Below are 13,082 nucleotides of genomic sequence, written 5' to 3'. Positions count from 1 at the left end.
AAAAAGCCCCACTAGCAGCAACATTTTTTCTTCTGCTCTTCTCCATTTCCACATGCTGGATCTCCTGCAAAAGTGAGGAACTTACATGTCGTGTCCCCCCCACCCCCCAATTTTTTTTTTATTGGAGGCAGAAATTGTCAGTTAGTTCATAGTGTCATCCTTGTTCTCTTTTGACTTGTTTAGGAGATTCCCTATGTTTCTTAAGTTCGCTTCATGTCTTGCTGGTAAAGACAGGCAACAAGTATAGTGCAGTGACAGAAGAGACCCACTGCCCTGATGAACAAGACACTGCACGTGATGAGCATCGCAAAAATCACAAAAACCTGTAGTGCTCTACAACTGGTGTGTGGAATATATCACCAGAACCATGTGAGCCTCTGTAAAAGTTGTTAAGAAGCAGAACTGGACATTCTTCCTATCTTTCAAGTGCATAAGATGAAATAAAAAGAAGTCTCCTCTCATCCTCTGTTACCCACTTCCTAACTTTGAGCTGTGATGCAAAGGAGGGAAAAGGAGGCCACAGTGCACACACAAAAAAAATGCCACTACGCAGAGGCACAGTACTCACTTCTCTTGTGGTGTGTCCTAATGACTTATGAATAGTTCACTTGTAAATGGCAGAGGCAGCACCAGACTCAGCCAATAAAGCAAAACCAGAGAGAAGTCCAGCTTTCTTTTTGTTAAGTTGAAATCACAGGAAAGGGAAGGAAAAGTACCTTCCATCTTTATTTCAATAGGAGGAAAGAAGAGCATACTGCTTGAAGGAGCACTTCCTGTTCTGAAAATACAGCATGTGAAGAAGGGAGGGAAATATGAAGTACAGGGGTTGGAAAAGCAAGAGGAACACAGATGGGTCAAAACCATGGACAAGGAGGCCACAAAGCAACGAGAACACAACACCTGTACTGAGGTCATGCATGCAAGCCCGCACTTAAGGCATGGCATTTTTGGGAGGAGCTCATCGATGTGAATTTCCTTATTTTTCTCCTGCAGTTCAGTCAAAAAAGAATACTCACTTACCTTACAATAAAACTACTTCTTAGAAATATTTTGTTATGTATTCCACTTCTGGGTGTGCACCTACCGCCTGGCACAAGAACATCTGTACTATGAGTACCAGTGCTGTGGAGATCATGCCTATGTCCTGCATGCCCACTTGAACTTTATGTCCAAAGATGTTAAGTGCTAGAACCTTGCTTTCCTTCACTAGAACTGCACCCACGTTGTGTGAGACTTCATAATCGTAGGGAAGGAAGTCTGGCTGTGAAATACATAGGGACATCGCCATTGAGAACCACAGAGTTCCCAGAGAAATAATCTTTCTTCTCAGAGGAACTCTTCATGTGTATCCCACTTGTAGCAACTTAAATAACAGCTTATGTCATGAAGATGGGTACTATCGACAGCTTTGCTGATGTAACTGTTGATTCTGCATCAACTACAGTGCAGACATAGCTGTCCTGCAAGACAAGACCTATGACTCGGTCTTTGAGAACAAAAGCAGAGACATATTAGTTACCCGTCCCAAACTGAAAATGATTGTTCAGCCATACTTCTAAAGTAGGGCAGTAAACCTTTGTGATCTTTGGGGGTGTAAGAAACCTTTGACTGCAACACTCACCATTCCCCTTACCAAAGGCATTGCAAATCTTGAAGTATAAGGGTCAAAAGCTTTTCTGAACATCCTTCAATACATCTGAAGACTGTACCAGAGACATTATTATTACTACCAGTGTATCATCTCCATTTGAGCCATCAGCGGAATTTAATAACAAGGTTCACACAATCAGTTATTATTCCTGCAGAACAAATTTGATACCTTTGTGCTGAAGAAGGAAACTTGTGACCTTTCATGGCCGATTAGTATTTAAACTGTCACGTGTTCCTGTTTTCATATATTAAGTATTTAAAAATTCACCAAGCTCCAGTTGCCAACAACTTTTGACTGAAGATGCAAATTTGTTCTTATGTTTTCTTGTCCCTGGGTGGTATTTACAAGTCAGACCTTTTCTAAACAGGTCACAAGTATCAAAAGCATCAAAAGATTTTGAATGCATCAAAAGAGTGCACAAATATTCAAACCTCAAGGAAGCAGTGTGTGAACTTGGCTCTTCTAAAACACCATGTTCTCCTGACCAGGCACACCAGATACCAACATAAGAGATGCTATTGCTATGCTGGGTAAGCCCAAAGATGCAATTAGCCCAGTATCATGTTCTATCAAGTACCCAAAAGGAGATGCTTCAAGAACAGGGGAAGCAGCTATTGGTAATCTCTCCAGAACTCTCTCAGCTTCTAACATTTGCAGCTTCCTGGGCCACACATTATTTTCACATATATAATAGTTTCCAATGGATTTTTCTTCCAAGAATTTATCTCCTCTTAAAGCAATATACACTTTAAGCATTTATACTATCTTCTGGCAAGGACCTCAACAGTTCAACAACCCGGGGTGAAAAATGAATTCTTGTGTATCTGCCATTTCCTAGCTTCATTTTATGATTTCTGTGTCTTGCACTGGAAGAGACTATGAACAACCAATTAATATTTCCCTTTACATCCCTCAAGATTTCATAAGGCTTTTATCTTCATTACCCAGTGTTGTCTCTTCTGGAATCCTAACTTACTAAACTACCAAACACATATGAATTAGACTTCTCATCTTTACTAGTTCGCCTATATCCATTTTGATGGGGGAAAGGTTACGAAGAGGCTAAACCTGCAGTATTTGAGGTGCAAGCACACTACTGATTTTTACATTTACATTAATTGTTTTATATTTTCCTTGCTTCATAATTCCTAACATTTCATTTGCTTTTTCAGCCATTACAGAGTAACAGGATCAAGTTTTTAATAGGACGATCACAGGAAACCACTTCTTATTTCATGGCTATTTAGTTTCTGTAGAGATCTTTGGCAAGAGCACTGATAAAAGCAGCTTTTTCAATTGTTTTGATTTTTAAAATCATTTCTCCCCCATCCACATCTTCTTGATGGCTGCAAAGAGCTACAACAAATTTTTGAGACAGTTTTTAATTTTACAAAGTCATCTTGACTCTTCTCGGGTGCAACACTCACTAACTGCATTCTTCAGAATGATAGCTTGTATTGATTGGCTAAGTATAGACACTAGGCTTACCACTCTCCTGGATAACTTTTCCAAGGTTTTAATGAAAAAGACCCAAACAGATTTTTTTTCTGAATGTTGGAGGAAAGCATCAGCACTTGGGCCAGTAAAATTTGCCCACAGTACAAGAATGGCTATTGAAAGCAAGGATTTTATCACAGAGCTGCTGACCAGGATGGTTGCTGCTCACAAGCATCTTTATGTCCTTGTATCCCAGCCAGAGAAATCACAAATAACGATTATGGTAGGTAGCCTGAATAACATGTACACATGACTGAAGCCAAGGAGAACAAAGAGAAGGTGTGGCAGCAGAAGCACCTCCAAGAACTGAAAACTTAACACACACGACTACTGAAAATGAGTCTAGGTTCACGGATACAGGACATACCCAGAAGTGGAATACAGAAGGAATTTAAAAATTCAAAAAACACTGAAAACCAGAATCTCATTGGTATTTCAATTTTTTTTGTGTGTGTGATTATATCTGTAACAACACAGCAGCAACAACAAAAAAAGAAGTCCATCTGAAGAAATACTCTGCATTTATTTTTTTATTTTATTTGTACGTTTCAACTTGTTTCTATTGGAACTGAAATGAAACCCTATACAATAACTTACCTGGCACACGAGAAATCATCTGGCATAAATCAACATTTAGTGCAGCAGCCCTCTGTAAGAGATAACCCCAGGAATGCATCTGGACTTCATAGCCTAACAAAATGTCTGGGTCATATCTAGAGAAGGGGGGGAAAAGGAAAATGTGCTTCATATTATTTAAGAAAATATTTTCCATGAACAGAGTATAAACAGGATTTCATTCTAACCATGTTGAGTTTAACAAAGAAGCAGCCACAATGGGCTTCTACGAAAGCAGCATCTGGACTAGAAGACAATATTTAAAGCAAACAATCTTTTAGGATTTTCAATAACATTCAACTGAAATTTTTTTTAGAAGGAATATTTTCATTGGGAATTTTTTTTTTAACATACTTCTATTATTTCAGTCTTTACAAATAAAGAACAAAACCTAGGTCTAATCAGGTTTTATTGATGGAATCAAGCTGTATTGAGCATAAACTGAAACCTAGCTACCGGCACAACACAGCTGTGCAATGAAATATAGTCCTGTCCTCAAACTTTGTTGTACTATTTTCCTTTATGAAATAGAATAGAATTTGCTACTAGGCTACCCGAATGTTTTGCAAATACCAAGGTGTCATGCATACTGCAGTGTAGCTTATAATAATAAGAGGACACTTCTCGTCCTAAATGGTGACTCTTTATTGGGAAAGTTACAATTCGCAGTTGAATGAGAGCTATCAAAACTGAAACATTGAGAAAAGCAACCGTATCTACCAGTTCTATTTAAATACCTCTTCCTTTAAGATAACCTTCTTTCTATAAGATACACAAGAAAAACTCATTTTATGCTGTATCTCACGCCCAGTGGAAAATTTGATTGGCTCAGGTATGACAAAAAGAAAAGGCAGAATTGCCTGCTGACACAGCCACTGCCCATCTCCCAGTCAGGTCAGAGAAGAAGTGACTAGAGAGAAGGACAAACAAGGTGGCTTCAAAGTCAAAGCACAGGCAGGAGTCAGTATATTTAATAATGCCTACCTTTTGAGTAGGCTCTATTAAAACCAGAAGTCATAATCTGGTCATTTATTGAAGAGCCTAACAGGCTGGGCAGAAAGAGACTGGCCAAAGTAACATGGCATATCTGTTATTTAAAAAAAAAAAAAAAAAAAAAGACAGGAAACTTCACTGGGAAGAATAGCTGCTTCTTTCAATGCAACTCAGTCAAAGGGTTTTGCGTTCCAGCAGGCAGCATTCAGTACAACTGAATGTCAAAAGGGCAGCTGTCAGGAGGTAGAGGACTGGACAACAGGCTGAGGGTCCTGTACCACATCTACACCCAACCCCACACCAGGATGCAGACTTGTGGGCATTAGTTTATGGAAGAGGTAGGCAGGGGCCATGGCTTACGAACAGGATCTCTGTACTTTTGGCATCCTTAAACGCATCAAGAAATGCCAACACTCCCTGACAAGTGGATATAGAATATCCCTTCCTTGAATCCTAATTTAAAGCTGTATCACAGATACTACAAATGAAGCTTCAGACTTCATCATGAAAGTGTCTTCCTTGCTTGTGTGTCCCAGCCAAAGGCAGATGACAATTCACTTTGAACTAACTAACTACTCTGAGAATAGGTAGAGTAGAAAGAGCTTCTCTACTCTTCTGCCACAGACATGAATGTTTTTGTGAAAAATAAAGGGAAAAGTACTTGAATCTTCTTACTCAGCATGACTATCATCTCTTTATTACAATTTGGGCTTTTGTACCAGCCAGCAAAAGTTACAAAAATCCCTTTCACTACCTACTTCTACTTGTGAAGAAATGGTTTTGATACAATTTTTGGCTAAAGCAGAAGATTCTAAAGTAAGGTTTCGATTTCTAGCATTCTGGAGAAAGTAAAAGAACTAGCACTTTGCATTTGGAGGGTATTTTGCTATCTGTTGTTAATGTTGAATGATTCTTTGGTTTTGGAGACAGGAAATGATCATCAGGAGTGGAAGTAGTAAACTTAAGACATTTTGGTAGCCTATTCTACCAGTGGTACAAACCCAAAGCTATTTGGAACAATTTATGGACAAATGAATGAAGCTAGCCTGCAGTTCTTTCCTGCAACAGAATTGGTGTCAAAGACAGTTACGACGATTTGCTGCTTCACACAATATACAATGATTGCCAACTGATGTCCCAAAATTATGAATAGCTCCACCTAAGCTTTGAAATAAAAAGGAATTATGTAATGGTTTATACAGTCATAGAACAAATGTAAAAAAAAAAAAAAATCACATATTTTTATTTTAATTCTTGCAACTAAACTATCCCGGTCCTAGCACATTGCAAAACACTACTGATTATTTAAAATGAAAGAAAACCTTAGAGAAGTAGTCACTTACATTCGTATTTGAAAACCGGTTTCACATAATTCAAAATGGAAAATACTTGCAGATTTTACGCAGGGCAAGACATTACGCAGATGGGTTCCGTGATAGATGCAAATGTGAATAAGAAACTTGTAATGAACTGTGTATGTGGTACATAAAGCAATAATCATGCCAGGAATTTGCTTGCTCTTTTAAGCCTGTTCTGAACAGAAACGAGTATATTGTTTGGAAGCAGCAAGTTGCCATAACTATATTAGCAGCTACCACCTGTGATGAAGGACAGTTGCTTTGGGTTTTTCCTTCCCCAAGTAGTCCATTACCTCCCTCACTTCCTACTTAAATGAATTTTAGTGGGCTATTATGTTACTACTGCAAATACTCCTATTTGTATTGCAACTGAACACAACGTTTCATCAATTCTTGAGTTAATCTTACTATTCTCTTTTCAGCTAATGAATAAAATGACCTCTGTAAATCATCTGCATATAATCTCAAGAATTGTTTCTCTAGTGTCCTTCAGATGGGAAGATGTTTTATAGGACAAGGCATAAACCATCTTTAGTTTATGACGTTTTCAGATACATGCATTTTCTTATATAAGTAAATTGTGTCTAACTTAAATATTACATTTTTAACACAATTTTATGTAAATTCACATGTAGATTGGAAAGTTTATCACTCAAAAGATTTTAAAAAAAAAGAGCGTGCTAGTTTTGAACTCAGTCTTGCTTGTACAGGCCATTAGAGATTGCCTATAATGGCACATTACTGAGTCACAGGATATCACTTTACAGTGTGTTACTTACTCTGCTTTTCCTTCCCAACTAGACACTGCACATGCATTAAGGGGAGGGTCTAATTTCAGCTAATCTTGGCATTTTAACTTTTCTAAGCTGGTCTCTTTATTGTTATTGAAGAAATCGCCTCTTAGGGTGAATTATTCCTTATATTCTAGGCACCTCTTGCAGAATGATAGTCTCTTCTTTCCGTTTAACATACATGGTGATGAGCACAGCTACTTAAGACACTGACAATGAAATATAGGTGTCTAAGTTTCAGTCAGACTCTCATACAAAGCTATGAGTAGCTAGTAAATGGTGAATTCAAACCCTACTGTAAATTCCCTGCAAACATAGTCCCTCAGTCTCGGTTTTCTATATTTAAAAGTTGGATCCCAAGTGGTATCCTTCTGAAAGCATGAGAAATGATAAACACTACCAGCAACTGAGTTGCTCAGATACTGCAGTTACATGGATACGTATTTTGTATGTATATCTGTATGCATTCACAATGTATATGCACAAGGACTATAATTAGTATTAACAAACTTATGGATGCTTAGATATTTCCTTAACTTTACAACCAAAATAATTTTTGGTTAAGTGTATCTCTGGATTATCTTTGAAGTAAAACACAAAGTAAGATTATAGAACTCCCTTTTACTGAACAACACTCGGGACCCCAAACTCCCGCGCTGATATGCATAAGGTCTACCTTATGCAACAGGTTTAACAGACCTATCAGATTTCTTGCACCTAACATGATGTCCTGCTGTTTCTTGCTTCTTACTTCCTTGCTGATCAACCCTGTCTCAATTTACGCAGCAGAAGTGCCCTCTCCTGCAGCCCAATCCCATGCACCAGCTGTACCAATGGACCAGTGCGTCTTTTGTTGAGACCTCCTGTGGTAATCTTTTTGCTATTAGAGAAGATGACATGCCGAGAGCTAAAAGATGACATTATTCCAAATAAGAAAAAGAACAGGTAAACCAAGATTTAGCTGATGTCAGCTCAACTGAAGCCTCTCTCTCTCTCTCACTTTCTCTCTCCCCTTTTCATATGGTACCACAAAGATGACAGGCTGTGAGCTAAGGAGAGGACAAGTTTTATATTTTCCATCCTCCCCTCTTGCAATTTTTAGAATATACTATCCAGTTTCTCTTCATCATCAGTTTAAGCTGTTTTATTAAAAGAAATTGTAATGAGACCAGCATTTACACCTACAAGAAACTAATATGTTGTAATACTGATATTTGAAAGGACTAACATGACAGGAATAAGAGGTGTGTCTGCTAACATAGTGCTCTTTTGTTAAAAGGATGGACACTGATACTGCTTTGCATGCTGTTGCCAGTCTCTCTGCAAAGATGAAAAGCAGCATTTATACTGGCAGGATTTAAAAATGACAGCATTAGCATTCAACTCATACATGCTGCAGAGAGAGAAACGCGATTATTTTCCTTTCTAGCTAAATTGTATGTGCTGTTATGCCATCTCTTCCTCTTTCTCATTTGATAATTTCGTGAATGAATACTAAAGCTCCCAGTTATGCCTTCCCTTCTATTATGTGCCTGGTTTTCCTGACTACTATTTTTCTTCCAGCTAAAATTAAGAGAAAAAGGAGAGGAAAAAAATTAGGCCAGACCTATGGTACACACAAAAGCAGTAACTATGCATGGGAGCAGAATACTTGGTGACTGAAATACATAAATGAAATCTCTGAAAACATTTTTCCAGTTTGCTTTGGACAATAAAAATCCATAAAGTTGATACAGGACATTAAATAAAGTTTTCTACAGGAAAACACCACAGAAGATGATACTGGCCTGGGAAAAGAAGGTTAGATTAACGCATCTCTATTTTAAACAGAAAACGCTGGTAGAGCATTCACAGAAGAACAAATATAATGCAGCGTATCCAATACAAAAAACTGATTAGCATCATACTTTACAAGAAAAATATTTTACAAAATATTTAAAAGTTAAGTATTAATAACTAAATAATTTACAAATGTTATATCCCCAAAATCTTTAAGAAAAATCTTACAACTTTATACTCTGGTTTTGTACTTTTATCAGAAGCTAATTCCATGGGGACAAAGAGCTGTGGGTGGCTGGTGAGCCTCAAGTAGCCGTGAATCTACTACTTTTTTTCAAACCCATCCTGTTTCCACATCCTCTGTGTGTCACAAAGATGGGGACTGTGCATTCCCACATGAATTCCCCAAATTTGGCTTCTCTCATGCCTGCAGGACCAGCCCTTTTTCTGCTATCTAGTAGTATCTGCACTTACAGAAGAGTGGCACAATTTGCCTTAAAAGTGAAGGAGAGGCCCAGACATTTAATTTCTCTTTCATGGGAACCCACTGCTCCATCAGGCTTGGACATCTCTAGTTTTCCCGCTTTTTTTATATCTCCAAGACAAACATTCTTGTAGCATTCCATTCTTCCTCCCCCTCAAACAGTCAGCTTTCCTGCATTTTGTGCTGACTGGTTTAGGGAGCTATGTGAATGTGTTTACTCTTTTTTTTCTGCTTTCAGGTTCAGACAGAGAGGTGGTTCTGTTTTACTTTTTTCAAGCAGACAGATTCTTCCAGTTTTTCTCCCAACTCATCGCAGCTGACACCTTACGATAAAGAGAGGGTCTATTCAAGAAGGATGTTCAGGCAGCATGACAGAATACTTTAGGACGGCAATATAGGTACAGGCTCCATTTCAAGAAAAAAAATAATGAATTTCCCCTATGACAACTCCAAAGAGCCTACAACTTGGCTTTCTGTGCTTGTAGATCATCCACACTGGCTGCACAGGATGGGAAGAAGGTTGTTTCTCAGCTGATTTATGCCAGTTTTGAGCTGAAGTCCTGGGGTTTTTTTTGTTTGCAGCCAGAGGACGGCTTACCAAAGAAGGGAAAACTGGACCGATGTAGGTGAAACTTCCTCTCAAACTCTAACATGGTTGTCAGGGTACCAAGAACCACTTTAATTATGCTTTTCTTTGTTGCAAATCCATGTTGTTTATTCTTCCCTGCCTCCTCCAAACTCACCTCTATGGCTCTTCCTTTCAAACTGTTCTCTGCCTCTCAACCTTCAAGCAGCTCAGTATTTCAATACCTTTTAGAATTGAAGAGAATTCTCAAATTCCCTTTACAATGATGTGCTTTCTTTTAGCTGTCTCTACATAGATTTTGGTACTCACACTTGTAAGTACTCCCATTTCACAGCTGCATCACTCTCAGTAATCATCTCCAAGAAATAAAGGTGCTTATTCTTCTCAATATTTGGACGAATCTGCTGTTTTTTAGCATAGATGAAATCACAGATCACAATTCCAGAAAAACAAACGGGTCGTCTTCTGGTCTACAGACCTCAAGATGACTTATTTTTAATTGCCAACTGCCCAGACTTGATCGGAAACAACATCTACTAATTTCACAGAAGAACATTTAACCTGACGTTTACTTGACAGACATCTAGGTGGAAACACATGTTAATCTTAGTGTGGTCACTCAGACCTAGAACATGCCAAACAACTTCACAGTGAAGCCAACTTCAGCTCATTGACTCCAGTGAACTTTCTGGAGCAGTACGTATCTTCAGTGAACAAGTAACAGAGTAGCTTTAGCTCTGCTCTAAAAAGTTAGATTTGGGAAACGCTCTTCAGTGTGACAAAAGGCTAGTGGTGCAGCCCAAGAATAAAACGCCAGCAAGCATTAAAACCTCAGTAATTTATCACTCTCTGCTTCAGGATCTGTGTACCTCAATATGAACCAGCACATTATAAAGTCTATTTGTGTAGATACTCTGGGTCATATGTTCAAAGACAAAATGCTTGCAGATTTCTGATGGAAAAAGAAACTGATGAGCTAAGTGATACATTTCCCAGAAATCACTTTTCCCTCATCAGTGTGCTGGGAACAGTGGTCAGGAATTCTCTAGGTGTTCTTCCAGAGTTTCCATCTATTGACAAAAAGTGACAGAATCAACCATTTATTTTCAATAGCCAGAATAGAATAAAAACAAAATGTCTAAACAGATAAGTAGAAGGCTGGAACTCGAAACACATGTTCCATGATTTCACGTATATGAAATAAGAGCAAGAATGAGGACAACTACTAAGAGAATGACTAGAAATGGGAACAAGAATTCTTCAATTGGACTGCATAAGACAATTCCTCCCGTAGGTGAGGTACCCTCTGTTCAGTGCACTGAGTTGATAAAAGTCTGTTTCTGGTATTGACAAACAAGACTGAATAGATATTCACTGTTCCAGCAATCTGGAATGCCGCTCTCCCACCCTCCCCTTCAACAGCCAAAGAGGCCAAGAACATGAACCAAACACAAGTTGCAGTCATGTAGGGCACGCTATTTGGTCACAAGAACCTACTATCCTCTAGTTTGATACATACATCAGTATATAAGATACTGATATCGTCCTCTGCTGATAAATTAAGGTGATTTTGAGTTTTGCTCCATGAACCCCAAGTGGTAATGCTTCTTAAGCATGGCCTGATTCTTTTCTTTCTCTAACCTACCAGACCTACTATTAAGTGCACCTACCAGAACAACTGGAGTACCTAGCTCGTGCTGGAAAAAATAACACTAAGAATAGCAACAGAAGATTGTTTAAAAAATAATTCCTCATGCTGAAGATTTCATTAAATCTGCTTGCTTGTTCATTTCCCATTGAGGAAGATTTTTGCAGTCCGCTACTTTTTAATCAAGTACTTTTCGCATAGTTTTTCCTTCAGTTAAAGCTACTCTGGGCCTAGACACTTATTTTGTGCTTAAGAAACTTAAAACATTTACTCCAGCAAAACTTCTTATTCTCTTTTGCCTAGCCTACAGAAAATAAAGGGGGGAAAGAGCTGCAAACTGTAGATGTGGTCCAAGTTTTAAAAATACTTTTGTTGCGAGTTCAGCAAAAGTCTGATTCCTGAGTGATAGTGCAGAGAGGGGGGAGGGAAGTAGACCAAGATGATGACAGCTCTCTGCCTCTCCATTAGCAGATCAAATCTTTTATCTTCCAGGAATACAAGTTAACTAACTCAATCTTTGAAGATAAAGTTGTTGAGTCAAAAAGGTATACTAGCACAGTGTTGAAAGAGAAGATCTCCTAAGAAGAGATTTCTCAGTCAGCAACCTGGTGATCGGTACATTCCATCTTGAAGTACTACAAAAAATTGTATGGGTTTTTTCATTCCATAATGCCTTCAATATGTACAGATGTAGACTTCTTCTGTTCTTCACTGATAAGTATATGTTCTAACTGCCAAGTTCTCTCTCTCACACTCTTTATGTACTGTTACTTTTTAAACTGGTGGAAAATTCTTCATTTACTGGCAGCTTCTCATTGTCAGTAATTTTCCTAAGATTGATGGAGCACTAGATTTCCAAGAAAGAGAAAAATAAAATTATGTTCCTTACCTGAATTTTGTCTTCTCTGAACAGGGATCTGCTGCTCTGTCAGGACCCACCCTGGTTGCATTCAGCAACTCTTTTTGTATTCTGGCTTCATGGGGTTGGTCAATGTCTTTCTCATCAGAGGTTTTCTGGTTGGAGAGAGAAAGAATTGCAAATGTACTCTGCCTAGTACACATTTTTTTCTTGTGCCTCTATTCCAGCAGGGTGACTCATAGTTTAAATCTGTTTATTTTTCCTTGCAATTTTACAGCTTTGCACCTCTGACAGTAGGGCCTGGAGAGACGTCTGCAGTTCCACCTACTCACCAGCCGAGAGGGCTACCAAACAGGCTTCCCAGTCTTGGGGGAGATGGGGAAAACCAGCAGTTTTCCCAATCTGATGGAGCAGGGGATTTCCATTCAGAGAAGACAAAACTAATGAAGGAAATTGATTTTTCAACTACTGGTTATTTTACTCTGTCCATAGCAGTTTCAGTATCATGTAGGTTTTTTTCTGTCTTGCCTCAGAGTGCCTAGGAAAATTCTTCCCATTTGAGGGTTTTCTACAGCTTTCAGCACAGTTAATATTTACTATTCTGAGAGTTTCAGAGAGAGATGTGTAACGAATTCTGGGACTAACAGGAAAGGTTGTATGTTAAAGAAGATTACTTATATGGCTGATTAGTTTCAAGACTGTAACTCAGGTGCTTAAGAGGATCTGAATGTTCTTGCTGTCAGAGAAAAGGAAAAGCAAAAAGTATTTTTATTTGAAAGACCACCATGCTTGTCCACTCTAGAAATAAGCCTTCAAGGGAA

The 13,082-nt window shown here is 38.5% G+C and overlaps 1 protein-coding gene across 1 annotated transcript in view; it reads right to left on the bottom strand.

Moving 5' to 3' along the window:
- Positions 1-13,082, bottom strand: part of REV3L (REV3-like, polymerase (DNA directed), zeta, catalytic subunit) — a 155,860-nt gene that overhangs the window by 20,885 nt on the left and 121,893 nt on the right. The window contains 1 exon segment of the mRNA XM_009893624.1: positions 3,746-3,861. Coding sequence (XP_009891926.1) covers positions 3,746-3,861 — 116 coding nt within the window.

This window comes from Charadrius vociferus, unplaced genomic scaffold, assembly GCF_000708025.1.
Source record: "Charadrius vociferus isolate BGI_N301 unplaced genomic scaffold, ASM70802v2 scaffold359, whole genome shotgun sequence".
In the NCBI taxonomy this organism is placed as follows: Eukaryota; Metazoa; Chordata; class Aves; order Charadriiformes; family Charadriidae; genus Charadrius; species Charadrius vociferus.
The sequence above is the reverse complement of the archived record's forward strand: the minus strand, read 5'-3'. Positions and strand labels throughout refer to the sequence as shown.